Source organism: Otolemur garnettii, unplaced genomic scaffold, assembly GCF_000181295.1.
Source record: "Otolemur garnettii isolate 467f Iridium unplaced genomic scaffold, OtoGar3 scaffold00004, whole genome shotgun sequence".
Lineage (NCBI taxonomy): Eukaryota > Metazoa > Chordata > Mammalia > Primates > Galagidae > Otolemur > Otolemur garnettii.
In genome coordinates, this window is record NW_003852399.1 from 29277904 (window position 1) to 29297638 (window position 19735).

General features: G+C 39.0%; 1 protein-coding gene across 1 annotated transcript in view; it reads right to left on the reverse strand.

Moving 5' to 3' along the window:
- CPQ (carboxypeptidase Q) overlaps positions 1–19735 on the reverse strand; it is a 397534-nt gene that overhangs the window by 109018 nt on the left and 268781 nt on the right. The window contains exon 5 of the mRNA XM_003782559.3: positions 8144–8235. Within this exon, the coding sequence (XP_003782607.1) occupies positions 8144–8235 (92 nt within the window). The remainder of the gene's footprint in view (positions 1–8143; positions 8236–19735) is intronic.

Genomic DNA, 19735 nt, shown 5'->3' on the forward strand with positions numbered 1-19735 from the left:
TTTTTTTTTTTTAAATACAATCCACAAATTCTAATAAGACCATTAAGAGATCCCAGGTGTGCTATACAAAATATTTGAATGGACAAACTACAAGGGCTGCAGACCAAGAACACACTGAGAGAAATGGAAGTTAAACCAATTTTGTGATGTGCTTGACAGACTAATGCAATATCTAGGCCCTGAAAGAAAAACACAGGATGCATAAAAGCCCGGCAGTAATGATGGAGACAATAACCTCTGATTAGGACGTCTATATTGCATGGGACATTAAAGATATAATAAAAGGCTGTGCTGGAGACACAGTCCAGACACAATTATGCTGAATGAAGACATCAGCTCTATTATCTTTATAACCAGAGCTAAACACGAGTACAACATTCTTACGCTAGCAGTGTCACCCTTCCTAAATTAACATTATAGAGAGGCAATAGGGTTGGTGAAATAAAAATGCCAAAGAAACACATTTGCCCAGAGAGCATGAAGAGGCCTCACAATCATTTCTAACATTTTCTTTTATTTTGGAATGAAACATGAAACCTAATGTGGGCTGGGAAGCTGGCAAGGACTTCACTACTCAAAGAAGCTAATGTACTTTATATTTACGTATGTAAGAGGAAATTTTGTTTCTCAGCATGACAACACTGGAAATTCTGACGAAATACCACACATATTCATTTTTCCTTTTTCTGTTTTATAGTTGGTGAGAGTTTGGATAGACTGATGTGTTTAGAATGGTCATACATCCCATCCCTCATTTAATAAGGCCTACTTAAAATATTGCCCTTATTAATGACTACCAGAACACAGCAGTGTTCATTAGCCCTGTAATTCAATTGCCAGAAGTTTGTGCAATAATTCAGGGAAAGGTTAAAATATTTTTCATGCCAGAGTAGAACATATCAATCTATTTTATTTGATTACCTTTTGTAATGAGGCTTTCTCAAGGCCAGATTACCTTACTCATTATAATTATGCCAGATCATATTTTTGCTTAAAGTGGAAAAGATTAAAAAATACCAGAAATCCACTTGAAACTAATCTAGGGTTTTTTTTCCCCTCCTTTGTACATTTCAGGACATGAGAAATGACATCCTGCTTTTCCTTCCAAGAGAAGAGAAGAGAGTAACATTGTTCCCATGAAAAGTAGATTAAGCAAATGGCATCTGGACAACTCTCATTGTAGGCACTGATTTGGAAATTCAATAAAATTATCTATAATTTTTTTTAACTTCAAAGTTAACTTCTACTCCTATAAATAAACTGGAGCACAATAATATATGTTACCCTATGTGGTGACATTTCCTTCTAAGTGGATGTAAGTTAAATTCAATCAATAAAGGAGTTCATATTTTTAAAAAAGAACAATTTTATCAATAAAGAATAGCACAAAGTCATTTTCTGAAGTTCTTCCCTGCCTCTCTAGGATAAAATTTTTTTCTAGGCCTAAGAGAAATCTACCTACGTGGGCCCTTTGGGGGCTCATCCTCCCAGGCTGGCTCCAGTTGAGTTCCAGCAGCCTCCGGGCTGGGCTCCTGGAAGTCAGCTGTGGTTATGAGCAGGACAGCATTTCCTAGGTTCTGCTCTTGCCATGGTGTTTAGTGTTTCTCCAAATCAAAACAGGGTCACTCCAGCCATCATCATGCAGGGTTGAAAGGTCTTTGGCCTCCTAAGGCAGAACAGCAGAATGAAAATGGTCTTGAGGTAAAAAAGCAGGGAGGATGAAAGAATGGTGACCATTCGGAGGAGAGGCAGAAGTTTTCTTGTAACTCTCAGAACTTTACCTTGAAAAATATAAAAGTGTGACACCTACAAGAATGGCTAAAAATAAAAAGACTCGCAGTACCTCATACTGGGAAGGAAGGAGAATGACTAGGACTACTGTACGTTGCTGGTGGGAGGGTAAAATGGTACACGTTTCCACCTCTTTGGCAGTCTCTCATATGCAGTAAAGATAAATATCACCTATCGTGTGACTCAGAAATTCTGCTCCCAGGAAAGGAAATGAAATGCATGTGTCTACTGAAAGATTGGTACAAAAACATTCAGAGCGGCTTCATTTTTAATAGCTAAAACTGGGAACAACCCAAATATCTATCAACAGAACATCTATGCTGCATTTATCCTAGATAATAAAGAAATTGTGGTTTCTATTGTGGTATATTCGCAATAGAAAATTACTCAGCAACAGAAAAGGAGCAAACTACTGTTAATAATGCAACAACATGGATAAACCACAAAACCTGCTGGTTAGTGAAGGAAGCCAGACTCGAGATTACATACTATATGATTTCATTTATAGGAAGTTCAAGAGCAGGAATAACTAACCTGTGGGGATAAAAAGTAGTACCTCTGGAGAAGGGAGAGGTTGGTTAGAAGGGGATGTGAGAAAACCTGATCTGTGTGATAATTACACAGGGGCATACATTTTCCAAATAGGTTTTCCTGTATACTTAAAATCTATCCATTTACCAAATGCTAATTAAACCTCAATAAAGCACTGTTAGCATGAAAAATGAGTTACTTCTGAAAAAAATCAATAAACATAAAGCACAAACAGTATGCTATACATGTGAATAATTCTCAAGTTCATATGCTAATATGAAAAGAGACGCAGAGATGGTGGAAAAAACTTTAAAACCAATAGAGAAAAGTTTACAACCTTTCAAAATAAGTGAACTATCATTTTTTTATTAAGAGGAAAATATGTATAAAAATCCTTCATGGGACTTTCTGCTCTGAACTGTTACAAGCATGTTGGATGGATTCAGGAGTTATTTCTATTCTAGCTGACTCCAAAATAAAGTGGAAAATCTCAACACTTTCTGTCTATTTAACTTAGTAACTGCTACCAAGATGCTTATAGATTGTTTTTGAAAAAAATTTGGTTCCTTTGAAAAGAAAGTCTTAGATGTTATAATAAACTTGCATATGAGTTCCAAAATTTGTACAGAAACCACAAATAGCCCCCCATATTTCACGATTTATTAAATTGTTTAGTAACTTTTTAGTAAATTTAGTAAATTTCAGCAGTTATTATAATAATTGTGCTAATGTTTCATAAGAAAGCATAATAATGACATAAAATTATTGATCTGAGTACAATTTAGAAGTTGGTTTGGCTGTACATTTTACCATAAAATTTAAAATCTCTTTAAGTTATATTTTTCTATACATATATTAATAAAAGTGAATTGTAAACAAAGATATATTTGCTCAGAAAAGCATAATGCATATCAATGCTAATTTTATCTCCTCAAAATTAAGCTATGTCCATTAAAATAGCTTTTGTAGAACTTCAGAAAGAATACATTCAGAGAAAGAAGAAATAATGATTTTCTACATACTGTCTCCATAGTTGGTATCATATAAGTTTAGCCAACTTTACCATCAAACTACCAAATAAGAATTAAAAAAAGATTATACACTCAAATTCATATCATTACAAAAATATCTTCCTGTAACATACTTACATTGGAAAATATTTGGCTCCAAACAAAATTTACAAACTGTTAGATCATTTAATTTCAGAAGAAATTATTATATGGAAATACAGTAGAACTTCTGTAAGTTGACTACCCAAGACCCTGTGACAAACTGGTCAACATATGGAGGTGGTCAACATAAGGAACTAGGCCTCTGTACTGATACGTACATGTGATATATCTTTGATCTATGAAAATAAGGTCAACTTGAAGTGGTCAATGTAGGGAAGTGGTCAATTGTGGAGTTTCTGCTGTAATATGAAAACATTTTCTGACTTTTATCAGAATATGCCAAGGGTCAGCAAACTTTTTCTGTAATGATCCAGATAGTTAATATTTTAAATTTTGCTGGCCACATATTAGCTCTGTTGCACACCTAGCTAAAAACATAAAACCCATTGTTAGCTTGAGGTCTATACATAAACAAGTGGCAGGCTGGATTCGGCCCATAGGCCATACTTTGCTGATTCTTGGCACAGATCACTAATAGCATAAATGTGTCATAAAAAGGTCAGCAGTTGTGAAAAAAGCTCAATCCTTTTATTTTTATAATCTCTAAACTAGATCTTCCCAAATAAAACTTTCGTCTCTGTGTAGTATCAGCTACATTGATGCAAAGGCAAACCCTGGACCCAGGATCCCTATATGAAGGGAAGAGCTGTCCCTTCTCCTCCTTCCTAGTTACTCACTGAAATCCACTTCCTCATCAGGTCTTGAGTCCTTCCTCATGACCAACATGTCTTAGGGATTTCTCCCTTTTCTAACTCCTTCACATTTACTGTGCTAAGACTTTACACCACTCAGTATATCGTCAGTGATATAGAATCCTTTGTAAAAATAAAATAGTTTTAGTGCAAATGTCCTTAAGGTAAAATGGCTTTTTTTCTTCTGGGTGGAAACCACTCAAGAGCCCATCAACCCCTCAACAGATTAATAAACTGTGACATATGCATATTATGGGATACTATTCAGCCATAAAAAGATGGAGAGTTTGCATCTTTTATATTTACCTGGATGGATTTGGAGAATATTCTCCTAAGTCAGTGTTTTTTAACCTCTTTTATATCTCAGCACACTTGAACTATAGTTAAGCTTCCTGGCACACTTAAACTATGTTGATAAAAAAAAAAAAAGTAAAGAAAAGAACATACTCACTGTGCTTTGAACTTTTTTTCAAAGTAATTTAATCATTTATTTTTAAAATTTTTTGCAGCACACCTAAGATCCTCTCATGGCATACTGGTGTGATGCAAAAATCACTGTCCTAAGGAAAGTATCTCAAGAATGGAAAAGCAAGATTCCCATGTACACAGTACTAGTCTGAAAATGGCAGACGGACAACTACAGGCCCACATAAGAGAAAAACACCAATTCGAGAAGGGGAGCAGGGGGAGAGGGCTCGATTAGTTCCCACCTATCAGGCACAATGGAGGGGCAGATGGCACACTTCCTGGGGGAAAGACTCAACTACAACCCAGACTTTGGACTTTACCTTGCAAACGCAAATAATGTCACCTAATCACATGTGCCTTTGTATTAACCCATGATAAAAAAATAAAAATAAATAAATAAAATACTTTCAGTAAATAATTTAAAACCTTATTTTATATTGTCTGATATACTAAATTTCTCATGTGTGAGTTTGAAGTTATTTTCGAAGTAGAATGTAAGGTCCTCACAGCCAAAGATCGACCTCTGCTTTTGTGTGTGCTGATTGGCAAAGGCCTCCTGGTAGTGGTGGCGTGAGTACTCTTAGGCAGCTCACAGAGCTGATCTTTTTGAGCACCATGGGAGGTGAAGACCTCGGGGCAACTGGACTCCTGTGCAGCTGGAAGTGTTTGAGGAATCAGAACAAAGTGAGAGGAAGTTCTTAAAGTGGGTCAGTGCTCCACCAACGTGCACTTCCCTACTGCAGTGTAGAGCTGTTGCTAGGAAGTGGCTGCCCACTTTCGTAGCCTCTCAAGCAGTTGGACTATGTGACTGGTTCTTGCCAATGGAATATGAGAAGAAATGATGTAAGCTGCTTCCAGAACTGTCCCATAAAAACCTCCCACCATCCCCCTGTCTGCCAGTCAGATGTCAATACTTGAGGCATATTAAAAGCCTGTCGCCACAGAGTCTTTCATCTTGGGTCCTTGAATAACCATACAGCAGAGCCCAAATGCACAGTGAGTGTTAAGTGAGCAAGGAATAACTTTCTACTATGTAGAGTCACTGACATTGAAGGGTGTATTTGTTTCAGCATTAATATTACCTTATTTGGAATAGAGGGTCTCTCTTTTGTAACTGGAGCAACCTGGACATTGTTGGACTGTTTGTTGGCATGCAATAATCCTAGAGAGGCCTAACGACAGTCTAATTTATCCCCTTTGATTTGTGACTTGCTTATTACATTTACTTTAAGTTGAACTCAGCCACCCTAGATAAGATTAATTATAATCTCGACAATGTCAATACCAACGTACTGATCATAAGGATCCAGAATAAGTCCTTTGAAATTGGCTGTATTGTATAAAACATGCAGGATGGCTTTCTTTATGAAGAGATGAAGAACTACTCTAAAACAAAAAGCTTATGTTTTGCCTTTCTGGAATTTCTTCTTCTTATCCTTGAAAATCCAGTGCACACTAGCTACTGGGATGAAGGCAGCACAGATATTAAGATAAATCAGCTCTGTTAATATGATTGCATATGCTTTGGGTGTGTAGATCCCTGTTAACCTCTTTGAAATTTAAAATCCAGTCATCTATGACTTCATCCATGCATTTTAGAGGGCTTCAGTGAAACTCAAAATCTTAGAGACAAATACATATTATACCTCTTTTTTCAGATCCTAGGAATTTCAGTGGTAAGGAAATTGTGAACCAGACCCATTGCAGTTTAAATTCCATTTCTTTTTTTCTGGGAGTAGAGTATATTATAGTGAATAAAAGAGCTTTAGGACAGTTTTCTTTTAGGTATTCTGTTTTATATAAAGCCCAAGATGTAAAGAATTTTAAAGCTCCTCCTTAAAAATAATGCACCTACTCTTCTCGCCCTGAGGATAGAGTCCAAACTTCTAAGCATGATTTGCATGTTCTTGTTCAGGCTCTTGTTTTCCTCTTCACTCCTTCCCCCACCCCCACTTGTGTGCATCTTCTGTCTTTGCACCAGCCACTCTGAGTCCCTGTTTCCCCAGTGTGCTTTGCCCTTTCTTGCCTACGGCCTCTGCCTTCGCACATACAGCTCCTCTCCTCCCTTCCACTCCTTTTCCTTAGCTTCCTTCTGGGCAGTCTTCTGGTCTCAGCTTAGAGGTCGTTGCTTCCTCATAGCTTATTCTGCCTGCCTTCCAAGGCCAGGTTAGGTGAACTTGTGTCTGTCTTCAATACTTTATTCTTTACTGAAGACCTTCTATGTACAACCTTGTATTATAACAGAAGTTTATTGGCTGATGTCCTTTAGATGGACATGAGCCAGTCTTTCTAAGGTCAGGGTGAAATTTTTTAATGATGCTAAAGCCTAGCATTGTGTGTGGAGCATAGTAGGTGTTCAGAAAATGTTGATTGAATGTTGCTGAATCCAGAACAACTCTTCTCTGATATTTTAGTCTACCACAACATATAGAAAGTGGTTCACTGACCCAACCAACAAAAGGGCACTTGTCTTAAATTATCCCACCCTCAGGGTCACCTGAGGCCAAAAGAACTAACATGGGAAGGGTGGGGCATTAGGTTGTCCTTTGTATAGTAAATAATTATAAATTATATTCAGTGACCAAATTCATAACCTTAAACTCATTATACTCTAACTGATATAGGGTAATAGGAGACCGACTATAAACACAATTCACAAAACAAATAAATCCCTGTCTGATTTGGATCGTTTCAGCTTGTAATATGTTTCTTCTAATCTGGACATCCAGTAGAAACAATTCAGCCCAACCCACACTGCTCAGCAGCACGTCCATTGATTTGGGAGTTCTTCCTTAAACTAACATTTGACTTGATCCAGAGTAATTCTGAGCTTGTGTATTTTGCTGTCTTAAAAGATGTTCTTGGTATTGATCTCCCAGTTTCCCATCCTAAATGCAGTCTTGTACTTCTAACCCCAGTCTCCCCAAATCACCTTCTTGCTTCATGCTTCGCTCTTGCCTAATTATAGCCAGTGTAAAACAAGCCAGCCTTCTCATTGCCAGCACAGAGACTTCCGGCTGCTGCCGTTCCCACCACCATCATGTAACGCTCCTGGCTGACTCCAGACCTCAGAACCTGGCTCTTACATGCCAGGGTTTCCAGGAGGATTGGGGGCATTCGGTGTGGGATAGAAAATGTTCACATGTTACGATTTTCTGGCCCACACTGCAGCAGAGCTAGGGAGATTCTAAGAACATGGCAGCATCTGCAGCTGGACTTTTTCTTTGGCCACAGACTGATGGAGAAATAGAAAAGCACTCAGCTTCACATCACAGCATCTTTAGTTCACCTAAACAGCTCTCTTGTTTACAAGGTTGGATGAAGAAGGTTTATAAGAAGGGGTGTTTTCCAGGGTCTGTCAACCACAAAGTATTACTGAAAGTCTCAAATGGGACAATTACAGGGAAATCAAAACTAACAGCAAAAATCAATGCTTTCGGCTTATACTGATATCATGCAAATGCTCAGTAATGCAGGAAGAGTTTTTACCTTGTGCAATTGATAATACTGGGAAGCACCAACTCCACCTTGCTCCTCTGCAGTCCAGAGCACCAGGCGCAGAGTCCTCTTTGGACGCAGCCCTGGGAAACACAAAAAAATTAAAAACTGATACTGCAGTTGACTTTAAACTTTTAACAACTGGCAGGGGCCCTCATCTGCACTGTGGAGGCAGGAGGAAATCAGAGGCACTCATCTCTCATTGGTAGGGCTTCCTGCCTCCCAGGGCTGACCCAGCAAAGTGGAAACTTCGGGGCCAATATCCTGGGCAGATTAATGGAGAAAGCGGTTGTGAGAAACGCTATCTGTAGGCCAGTAAGTGAGCACCTCTGATCACATCCTTAACTGGATATCCTGTTCAGCAGGACCCAAGGGGGGGCCAAGTCCAGTGGGATATTAAATTACGTACAGAAGATGCAGGTAAGAGGACCCTGAGCAGATCATGGGGTCTTCCAGTGATCTTAACTGAAAGCAAATCATATGGATCTACTCTGAGACAAGGCATGTAGTACAAGCAGAGCTAGCTGCCCATGGCATGCTCAGTAATACAATAACTGAAAACAGCAGGTGTAATGTATATGCCTGTTCATGGCCAATTTCTTCTTCTACTTGGAAATACAAGGTCGTTCATTTAAGGCCAATTGAAAATTACTTGGATGTGGATGACATTTATTTACTTTGTCAATGTACACTGTGGTGGCAATTTACTGACTTGTGATATACAAATCTATATCCTGGAGTTATTAATAGTTAATGGCAGGTCTGGCAGACCTAGAACCAGTTTTGAGTGACAAGGCTCAGTAAATTTAACTTCAGAGAAGCTGCTTTCTGAACTTAAAAAAATAGTGAAGCAGTATGCTAAAATTCCACGTTGTGACCATAAATTAAAATCAATTCTGATTCGGACCTGATAATGTTATTTCTAAAAAATAACCATCTGGGCCACCACTCTGGTCTAAGCCTCCACCACCTGCTGCTGGGATTGCTGCAGTTGCCTCCCAACTGGTCTCTCTGCCTCAGTCCTCACTTCTCTTCTAGTGATGCTCCTCACTGTAGCTGGGAGGACCTTTGTAAAACCTAAGCTGGGTCATGTCATGTCTCTGCTCAAAACCTTCAATAACCAGAATCTAAGCTCTGGAAGGCAGTGATTTGTGCTTTTTAATTCATTCATGTCTCTGGTTCCCAGATTGCAAACACTGTTAAGTTCCCAAAATATAACTACTGAAGGAATAAATGAATACAAACTTGGTTTTGAATAAAACCGAGTTGGAATTAGAATAAAATTCAAAGCCACTTCCCCAGCCTGATATCCTAAAACTCTTCTCATGGCTCATTTCCACTCAGGGTGTTATATTTGACCAAGGCAGCAGGAACAGGAGAATCCTGCTATCATTAGATGCTACCTGTGTAACCACTGGGAGATCGATCTACTGAACTTCAGGCTCCTTAACTGAACAGTGGGGTAAACATCATATGCCTACACCATAACTTTTACACACCTTTACTTTCATGGGGGTAGCGATGAGGATTAAATGAGATGTGACAATGTATGGAATACAGCCTTGCGGCCAGCATGTTATAGGCCAATAATGAACTATAACCCCACACCATGGGTACCCAGGCACAGGGCACACACTTTCCCCCTACAAAGGAGACCGGATTTCTAAATTCCCATAGAGGAAATTCTTCCCAAGGCCTGTGAACATCTGGCGAAGAAGAATCCTGGATGTCCACTGCTTGCTCCACAGTCAAACACCTGCTCCATTGATAGCACAAACGTAGCAGACTCTTGTCTGAGGAAGAAATCTAATCAGAATTGATAAAGATCGGATTGTAATCTTTGATTGCTCTAAAAGAGATGAGCTTAGTGTCAATTTAAATCAAATGACATTTTCCTTGTAACAAAGGAAAAAAATTAGAAAAATAGGGTACTATTGCTTACATTCTGCAAATAAAAACTCTAAATATTCTATAAATCCTTAAGAAAAGGAAAAAATACTTTTTCGCGTAGCTCTACATCTATCTGTAAAACAATTCCAAATTATTCAAATGACAGAATTCTCTAATCAAGGCTAACCGGACAGCACAGGCTATGGAATATTCATTTTTTGAAAAGCAAATGTTCTGGATATCCCCGTAGGTTTGGTGTGCCATGAGAAAATTATTATCATGCAGGATTAGTCTCCTTCACATTCCAAGTCCACCAGATGGCCAGTGATGTCATATTAAGGTAATAAAGAAGTAATCACTTTGAAGTGAGGGACGCTAAGGCCTCGGAAGAACAACAGCATAGCTGCTGGCATGGAGCAGCCCTAAAAAGACCAATGGAGTCTCAGCAAGCCCTTGAGAAGCCCAGCACCCCTCAGCATGGAACCCCAGCATCTACTTCCCAGAGTGAAGGGCTCTCCAAAGAGGCTGGGAGGCCAGAGGTTTAGTAGACACCTGAGTCCAAAGTCTCTTTCCACTCTGATTGTTCCTAAACCTAAGAGAAATGTATGGGACCTCACCCAATAACTAGACCCTAAACCTAGAATGGAGTTTGGGCTCCTCTGCCAATTTCAAAGGTCACAATGGACAGTGTGGGTGATGGGAAGGCACTGGCTACTCAGTCTGAAGGAGCTGATTTCATTCCTGGCTCTGCCACTCTGACTCTGTGAGGTTAGTTACCTACTTTCTGCGAGCATCAGTTTCTTAATAAAGAAAGTGGTAATAGCCTTATGGGATCGTTAAGAAAATTAAGTGAGGTAAGGCAAATAGACATCAGGCACAGCCTCTGGCACATAGTAGGTTTTCAAGAACCGTTTACTGTCTTCTCTCTCCATCACTGTAGAGAACTTTCCATTCGGTGCTAACAGTGAGTAGGGAGAGCATGGGGGGAACAGGAGCCTTAGAACATCTTTGTCTATACAGAATCCATACACTCAGCTAAGGCAAAAATGCAGACCTTACCTAGCCTGTAGGAAAATGCATATCCTCTCTCAGTATGAAATACTCTCTTTTTCCCAACATAGAGCCTACCCACATCTAAATAAATCCACACAAGCTCCACAAATTTCCAATATATGAAATAATAGCAACAACAATAATCAAGCAAGAACAGGGTGATAAGCGGGCAGTTCTAAGGAAGTAGTTGTGTGGGAGAACAGAGGTAAAGGAACAGCTCAGCAGTACTCCTGGCCCCAGCCCTGGAGCCAGCACAGTGCTATGCAGCACCAGTCCAGGGCAACCATGTGAGAGGAAGTCCTAGAATTGGAGGACGGAGGGAGAACCCTGTCTAGTTTTGGCTGGCTAGGGTTCAGGTCTCACTGAAGTTTTGTTAAAGAATAGCAATGAGTTCTCCCATAGATCTGTAGCAACTACCAGAGAGATTCCTCGACCTCTTAGAATTTCTAGTAAGAACTCCAGATGGTGAAGTAAACAGTTTACAGCATCATGATTTTCTTCTAAAACAGTGGTTCTCAACCTTCCTAATACGGCCATGTATTTTCATTGTTACAAAGGGGTTGCGACCCACAGGTTGAGAACCGCTGCTCTAAAAGGACACAAACTATCAATGACATGTCAGAACTTGGTTTTGGTTTATGAAATATGACATACATGCATGTCCTTTTCATTTTCATTGAGGAGAATAAAAACGCTGGGGGAAGATAGTACAATTTGAGAAAAGATGAAAAAAATCCAGTTGGGCTTTTCTTTTTTATTCATTATCCTCAAATTGAAAGATGAGAGGGCTAAGAGATGATTGTCATTAAACTGATAAATTGAAAATGTCAGTTGACTATGTTACACTTCCCCTGAGGAGGGGCAAAGCAAAACAAACTTGGCGTTCAGTAAAAAAACTGAGATTATTCAACCTTGTAGACAGCTTTTCCAAATCATAAGTTCTAAAGAATATTTTGTTAACAAGGTATATTTACATTTTTGTAAATTTCAGATTAAAATAGGATACATACGATTAGGTTGCATTGTTTGCGTTTGTTAGGGAAAATTGAAGTTAACAAGGTGTTGTGACCCCAATGCCCATTTGCTATTCAGTTTCAAGCTCTCTAGAACTATGAAACCACGTACCTGTGATCTAACTTTGTAAACACTTTCTCCTATAGTAAATATATTCTTTTTCCAAATAAATGCTCTAAATACACTTGCCCAACTCTCTTTTAGCAACAGTTTGGAAGAGAGTGCCTACGCCTAAAGACATTTCTATTGGTGAAATAGGACTACATATAATTAGTATGACTACAGCATTTGAGTTATAAACATAAGTAATGACAGGTGAGCATGGGAGAAAACAGGGGAGCACAGTAGAAGAGGTTCAGTGCTTGGGTTAGGGGGTGGAGATCTGTTTCCACCTTGGGCAAATTACATAATTTGTCATATACTATACGAGTACTTTATCACTGATTTTTAAAATAGGGTACATGTTACACAAAGATTAATAATCTTAGTGAAATAAATTGCACCTACTTCTCTTTGGGAGGCAGGGATAGAAAATCACCTTGATGATCTTTGTTCTGGGAAGAATCACTTGCTTTCTATCTTAGTTACGTAAATAGAAAGCAATTAGGCACTTTAGGAGGCATGGGCAAGGCAACAGAGTGGTGTTGTTTTTGTTTTTGTTTTTTTTCCTTGTTAAGTAGGAACAAGCTGTGCACAGGGCCTGCGCTCTCCCAACCAGTGTGTTTTAAATTCCATCTTACAAGCTCTCACCTTTTGAACTGCCTAGAGAAACAACTTGGACACTGGGCAGGAGGAGAATCAGGGTGTAAAAGGAGCCCAGGGCCTGCCTTCTTGAGGGAAGCCCTGGTGTCCTCACCCCAGTTTCCTCCTTTTGGAAGCTGGGGATGAGAGACTTGTTGGGTCAGGGTAACACTGACTAGGGTCCCAACAGGGAAGGTAATAAAGTGATTCTGATGAAGGGAGGAGTCTGGGCTGTTGACCTGGGCTTCATATAATAGCTTGAGGTTCTAGGGGAAGGACTAATTTCAGCCTAGCACAAAGCCAACTCCAGAAGTGACTCTGGACCCAGCCAGGCTGGCATAGTGATTATTATTTAGGAAACAATGTCTGAGGTTGGAATTGTATGTAAAGGGACTTGTAACCTTGTTACCAAAATGGGCACCACGAGGTTCTGGAGGATGACAGACCCATGTGGCCTGAGTGAAGTCCTAGGATTCACGACTGTGGGAGGAACCTCAAGAGGTGATTAACAGGCTTCCTGCTAATAAGCCCTGTGGAGGCTTGGGTGATTAACTGCAAAGAAGATTAAAGAGATGTGATAATATTTATAACCTGTGTTTGTGGAACGGGTCATAACAGTTATAATTTCCATAATTCAAAGGCAACAGTCCTACCTCATTATGATGATTAGGCTTCTATCAGCCAGGAAAATCACTATTAATCATTGGTGAAGGAGAATCACTGTGACTATAGTTAGTGAAGGCCGTTTTTGGCCTGCCCCAGCTTTCCGCTCTCATTATCTGCTTCTGCCTCTCGTCCTAAGCTCTGGCTACACCGCATTTCTGATCAGTCCCTCAACACGCCATGCTTTCCCAGCCTTTTGGCCCTTTGTATATGTTCTTCTTTCTGTCTAGAATGCCTCTTCACCTTTGCCATCCGGCAAACTGCCATTCATTCGGCAAAAACCCATCTCTCACATCATGTTCTCTGGGAAGGCTTCTCTCCCTCAAAAGGCAAGTTTGGCTGCTGTTCCTCAGTGTTTCTAGAGCTTTCGACAGACCTCTATTTTCATTTTCAACCACACTCAAATGTTGATCGTCCCACTAGATCATTAATTTTCTGAGATTTACACATTTCCCCTTGTTACCATCTGGACCAGTACCTGACATTTAACCATTGCTGAATAAATGTTTGTTTATTGATTGGCTGAATGACTATATTTATTTAAGTACAAATTAAAGGTACGGCCTTTTCATTAATCTAAAGGATATTACTACCTACTCAGTTCAGAAAGCTGGTAAGATAGGCTATTTTTGTAAGACCAAAGCCTACGACCACCAGTGAAAACACTCCAGCAGCCAGGATAGTAGAACATTAGAACATATATATACATTAGAACATATATATTAGAACACATATATATGATTCAGTCAACACAAGCTGTTGATGTTCTAAATTTTGACTAGACCCAGCTGTGCTACAAAAGCAACATGGAAACTGAAGGGCATTTAATATATATGTTTCTCATATATACACACATATATTATACATATACATTTATAATATATACACATATATCCATATATCCATATATTATATATGTCATAAATTTTCCATCAGCTAACTGAACTATAGGTATTTGCATTTTAAACTCTAATTTTTCACCTTGATAATTTTTCTGAATGTGAAAAACAGTATATATCCTTTTCAAAATTTAAAATTAAGGTAAATCAAAAATTAGAAAACCAAACAACTTATAGGCATATTGTTCTATTTCCTTACAATGCGTATATACACATATGAATGTATACAAGCACCTGCATACAAAATTAGGTATCCATAAACAGGGACAGTTTTCTACTACCTTTTCCACTTAAAATCCTGGCACACGTAAATGGTCTTTATTATAATCAATAACCTTCCAGAAAATGGTTCTTAGTTTTTTTAGTTATTCCCTTATTAAGGAATCTAAGGTTTTTATTCTAGGATAAGTTCTTAAAAGCAGTACTGGAGTCTTAATAGGATAAGCATTTTAAAGGCTCTTAACACATATCATTAATGCCCTAAGAGTTTACCAATTTCTATTCCTATCAACAGTGTGTAAGAATATTCACTTTTATTTGATATAGAGCTTTTAATATTATCTCTCTTTTTTATGTATCATTTATTATATCTATTGTTCTACACTCTGGTCTACTCATTTGCAGCCCAAATAAACACCACACACACACACACACACATTCTGTAGTCTATTTTAACTTGATTGAGACAAATGTGACGTTTCTATCTGATGCTTAACTAAAGCCAGTGAATTTGTTTTTCTTATTTAAATTGCTTGACAGTAGGGTTCTTTTATCAATGTATTTCTAAGATAATGGTCGCATCATGAGGGAATCTCCAGCCTGGTGTAGTTGGCATTTTGAGGTAGGCTATTTCTTTTTCCCTGTCATTATTTAGAGTGTTTTTATCTGCAAGGAGAAATTGAGAAGGCTGGTTAATGGTAGACGTGAACTCCGAATCACACTTTTGTTGAGAATTCTACCTCACAAAAACATCAACTGGTGAGGAGCGAAACCAGCGGTACGATTTTAAAGGAAATGAAGATAAATCAAGTACAAGTACCGGAACTCCTTCTACAAATTCACATTCACCAACGTGGTTACTTACGTTTCATTGTTTGTGAAGGTCAAGCTGTGTGAGGAAGCACAACTATGCTTGCACTTGAATCTGGAATCATCGAAAAGTAACATCCAACAAGCAACTGGAATGAGAAAATCTCTGGGATCCCTTTCAATACCCAACGGTGGACATGAAGCATATTTTTTCTTTATAATGCAGGAACCATCATTAAGCTGCTTCTTTTAACTCTTTCAAATGCTCCTTTTTATGGCTATGATGGAGAAGGTGCTATTTACATTTTCAAGAATTTTCCTTGTGTATAAAATTAGTTATGAAGCTACCTGTACTTTATATGAGGTTATATTTTTATTAAAGGCTTAATCCTTTATTGGTTTCGATGAACTAATTAATTTTTTTTCTTGGTTCCATTTAAGTTTGGGTTTTCAAAGCATAGAACATTTCTTAATACTAATCCATTTTCAATCAGTTTTGAACAAAAAAAAAACCGTCCCTTTTCTGAGCACTACTCTATTTTTGGCCCCCGAAGTGCTGAATACTCTTGCTAAGGGACAGTTCTCACCGTGAAAAGAAAAAGATCATGAAAATGTCTCTGGAACTTTCCTCTTCCTTTCCATTGCCACTGTGGCTATCATAATTTAAGCCCTTTGAATTGCTGCAATCGCCAGCTAACTGCTTCCTCCCAGCCTTTCTGTGTAACTGCTGCCGGATTCATCTTCTTAAAATGCTGCTTCAAACGTGTCACTGGCTACACGAAAACCTTTAGTCACTCCTTACCATCTGTAGCAGCAGTTTGCCTCTTTCGAATGTGCACCACTATCAATAAAACAGTTTTGATATTTTCAAACAAATTTGAAAAAAATCTGAATCATACATACATCCATTTATGTATAAATGACACATACACAATATTGTTAAGACAAGTCATTCTTAGTGAAATATATTTTATCTAAGTAAAGAATAAATATTTTCCTATGCTCAAATGGATTTTCCCACACACTCTCTGGCTTTAGAGGCTGCTGGTCTATGGGACAGGCCACCCTCCTCGGGATAGCACTTGAGGCCCTCTGCAGACTGATTCCAATCTGCCTCTCTAAACTTATCTCCAGCTGCTCCCCTTGCCAAAGCCTCATTTCCACACACACCGTCTCCCCTTCCTTCCCACTCCTGTGCTTTTCCTCACACCATTTGTGCTATCTGCTTGTCCTTCCTTCATCTCTCAGCTTACCCACATCTCGACCATCTTTCAAGATCCAGTTCCAACTCCCTGGTTCCATTCTCTCCCTTCTCTGAACTTTAAAGTTGCTGTTTTCTCTTCTGCCCATTTGGCAATTAATCGTGTGCTTTCTGCTTGCGATTTTCATACAGCTTGTGATAAATCAAAGGTCCCTATACATATCTGTTAGTGTTAGATGCCTACTAGAAATTGTTTTAAGTGGCAAGACGAGAGTTATAGATTAGATCTATAAAAAGAATTTCTGGACAAATGATATTTTAAAACATTAAATCAGTTACCATTTACATTTTCCTAGGGGAGAATGAAGCCTGGAAATAAGGCTGGTCGTGGGCAGGTGGGATAGGTAGAAATAGACTAGAAGCTTATAAGAGGTGACTAGATTTAAACTAGACTAGGATGTTATAAGAGGTGACTCTACAAATACTGAACCCTACCCACAGGGACGTGGGACTGGCATTTATTTAAGAGAAGTATTTGGTCTTCCAGGAGAAGGGCTGTTTATCTCAAACACTTGCATTCCTCAATTATGGAAAGTGTGAGACACATTGGTATTCTTGAGATAAAAGAAATTTTAGAGCAATCTCAGTGGTGTTTACGTGAGATTTCAATGCTTCAAATTTTATGTACCTTACCATGCCAAGGTAATGGATTAATCTGACCTTATGAAGCTTTTGCTGTTCCAGGTCATTTTCACATATGTTATATACAAAAACTGTTAAGAGAGACATTTTATATTGTCTGTTAAAAGTAGTTCTAGGAGCTTGTAAAAATTTACTTAAAACTTCAGGGAACTGTTGTCTTAGAAAGACTCCACAAGTTTGTCTGCTGTTCTCCTAGGATTGAGTTAACAGGCGTGTGTTCAGTCTGTGAACACTCCATTTTTGAAATGAAACCAAATCCAGGCAGAGTTATGTGTTAGTATGGGAAGGAACACAATGCCTCTACTCTCCATACTTCTGCCAGGATCCTCTGTCCTCAAACCTTAAGATCAATCTACTAACCTTTTTTTTCCTGTATAGACACCATTTCAACAACATTATTTTCCATCATTCTATAACTTAGTTATTTTTCTTTTTTCTTTTTTTTTTTTTTGAGACAGAGCCTCAAGCTATCCCCCTGGGTAGAGTGCTGTGGCATCACAGCTCACAGCAACCTCCAACTCCTGGGCTCAAGCGCGTCTCCTGCCTTAGCCTCCCAAGTAGCTGGGACCACAGGTGCCTGCCACAATGCACGGCTATTTTTTGGTTGCAGCCGTCATTGTTGTTTGGTGGGCCTGGGCTGGATTCGAACCTGCCACCTTAGGTGTACGTGGCTGGCACCTTAGCCACTTGAGCCACAGGTGCCGAGCCAACTTATTTATTTTTCACTTCCACATTTAACACTTATGAAAACGCATCATCACTGTCTACCTTGGATGCATGAGTATGCACTTGGGAATTATATTCCATAAAAAGAGAATCTAAAATTTTATAATAGGAGTGAGCAAACAAATTAACAAATAGTCACTTGGACTAACTGTGCAAAAATCAAACAGATAGACTGACACATCTGAGCTACTAGAAATATCAGACTCATTCACTGAAGAGAATTTCTGGTTCAGGAACTGAGGAATTTGGGGATGAAGATGACAATCATGCTCTATGAACTCACATAAATTAAAAATTCAGAGGACAAAGGGAGTTAAGAAATCCCCACATTATTCTTATCATCACCATCATTATCATTGTAGGTGCTTTGAATTCATCTAAAGAAAACTGATGAAGTTTGGGGGTGTTCAGCAATTTTTTCTGCTGCACGTTGGAAGAAGAAGAGTTGTCTTGAGCTGCATATTAACGGTCCAAACACTATTTAAAGCTGATGAGCAAAAAATAAAACAAAAAAGGTTTGTTCAAAAATTTTGTGACATCTGACAACATGGATAAGCTAAACCATTCTCAGATAATCCATATGTGGCCTGCAGGTTTCAGGTTGGACACCCTGAGAATGGGGTTGAGAAAGAGAGAGTGGGCTGTAAGTGCATCTGGGAGGGAAATGGCATAGTGGGGAGGCATTTAGGGCACTGCTAATATGGTTTTAGAGATGGCCAACATTCAAGGGGAGAAGGGATCAAGATTGCCTGGGTACTCTGAACCGCACTGGACACTATGCCAAGATGTTTCTAGATAATGCCTCATATACTTTTAAAAACATTACCTCAATTAATGTGGCAAAGCAAGTAATTTTACCTTCTTCTTACAAATTATGAAACTGGGAGGTAGAAGAATTAAGTCACTTGCCCACTATTACCAGCAAATAAGTGGCAGAGCTGGGATTCGAACCTGGGACTGTCTAATGCCCAGTCAATGCCCTTAACTGCTTTACACTATTGCCCTTCCAAAAGATAAACTGAGTGGAAGGATCTGACCAGTCATGTGCAATCTCTGTCTTCTTCTATCTCTTTTTTGGTTAAAATCTCACATTAGAGAATATAATCTAACAAAACTACCGTACCTGTTCCTGTTACTCACAGGCCCATGTTAGCACCTGCAAATTCCATTTAAAACTGTCTGATTTTAAAGAGGCAATGTGACAAGAACATAACCTATAACAGTGTTTTCAACCTTTTTTTTTAATCTCATGACAAACTTGAAAGTATAGTTGAACTTCTGTGGCACACTTAAATTATGTTGATCAAAAAAAGAGTAAAAAAGAATAGACTTACTGTACTTTGAAGTTCTTTCAAAAATAATCTAATTAATGATCTTTAATTTTTTTTTGCAGCATATCTAAGATCCTTTGGCATGCTCCTATTGAAAAATCACTGACCTGGGTGGTGCCTATGGCTCAGGGGTAGGGCGCCAGCCCCATATACCCAGGGTGGTGGGTTCAAGCTTGGCCCTGGCCCAACTACAACCAAAAAATAGCCAGGTGTTGTGGCGGGCACCTGTAGTCCCAGCTACTCGGGAGGCTGAAGCAAGAGAGTCACTTGAGCCCAAGAGTTGGAGGTTGCTGTGAGCTGTGATGCCCTGGTACTGTACCCAGGATGACAAAGT